Consider the following 1,272-nt stretch of genomic DNA (forward strand, 5'->3'; position numbering starts at 1 on the left):
AAGCCCGGGCGGCAGCCGCGGGCCTGGCTCCGGGTGCGCGACCCAGGCAGGGCTGGAGCGGGCGCGCCGGCGGGGCCGGGGCGGGCCCACCTGAAAGCGCCTCGATGGCCTTAAGGGCCCAGTTCTCGTCCGGACAGTCCACGAACGCGTAGCCAGTCTTCACTAGGAAGGGTCCTGACACCGGGATCTTGGCGTCCTTGAAAATACTTTCCAGGTCCGAAGGGACGGCATTCTCGCTGAGGTTTCCGATATACAGTTTGTTCATTGTGAAGAGTGGTTGTTAAAAAAAATTCAGAGGAAAACGAAAAATTAAAACCACCCACAGTGATGGAGGGCTCCGGCGGGTTTTGTTCCCTTCGTCTTCTCGCCTTAAAACACACCAACACCGTAGGAACCAAGAACAAGAACGACGAGCGAAAAATCAAATCCTAAGGTTCTTGTTTTTCCTTTTCTGGGTATTGAAAAAAAAGAAAAGAAAAGAAAAGCCTTGCTGCGACCCAAACCCATCAACGAGTCTTCCTAACTCTGAGGAGGAGGCGGGATTAGCGAGAAAAAGGAGAGGAGGAGGAGGGGAGAAGAACTACTTTTTGTCTCTTCCTCCCCAACCCCTTTGGCATCGGCCAGCGGACTGTGAAAATATCACACTACGTGAGGGAAAGCGCCGCCTCCCCATGGAAAAAAAAAAAACCCAGAAGGGTGACTGGCAGGAGGGAGGGGGAAGGGGTGGCGGGGAGGAAGGCGCAGGAGGCGGAAAAAATCCGCTCCGAGTGTCCGGCTTTTTGAATGAGCCACGTGTTCAAACTACAAATCAACGTCTCACGTGAGGGATCCCAGCGCCTCAATTAGAGTGGGTTTCGGGGGAGGGGGGGAAAGAGGAGGAAGAGAGGGGGAGGGGAAATGAGCTTGAGCGAGAGACCCTGAGAGGAGAGGAGGAAGAGGCAAAAAAAAAAAATTGCTAAAGGAGACTCAGCCGAGGCGCGGAGGGGAGCGCGGCCGGCGGCGCTGATTGTCACAACAGAGTTTGGAAAGGGTTATCTGGTCGGGGCGGATCCTGAGGGGGAGGGGAGGAAGGGAAGAATTTCTTTTAATGAGATTCGGGTGGAGGTGCTAATTAGGCAATTTCTCAGCTTCTAGTTGCCAGAGTTTTAAATATTCGATTTTTTTAAATAGGTAATTAACAAACCCAAAGAGTCGCAATTTCGAACTCGCCTTGTGGCTTTGATGACATTTGAAGTGTAACCTCTGCAAAGCCGCAAGCACGTTTCCAGACCT

General features: G+C 52.8%; 1 protein-coding gene across 1 annotated transcript in view; it reads right to left on the reverse strand.

The window, feature by feature from the left end:
* Positions 1 to 265, reverse strand: part of IGF2BP3 (insulin like growth factor 2 mRNA binding protein 3) — a 155,330-nt gene extending 155,065 nt beyond the window's left edge. Inside the window, exon 1 of the mRNA XM_029930061.1 lies at positions 91 to 265. Coding sequence (XP_029785921.1) covers positions 91 to 265 — 175 coding nt within the window. The remainder of the gene's footprint in view (positions 1 to 90) is intronic.
* Positions 266 to 1,272: the final 1,007 nt, after the last annotated feature.

This window comes from Suricata suricatta, chromosome 2 (genome assembly GCF_006229205.1).
Source record: "Suricata suricatta isolate VVHF042 chromosome 2, meerkat_22Aug2017_6uvM2_HiC, whole genome shotgun sequence".
NCBI classification, from domain to species: domain Eukaryota; kingdom Metazoa; phylum Chordata; class Mammalia; order Carnivora; family Herpestidae; genus Suricata; species Suricata suricatta.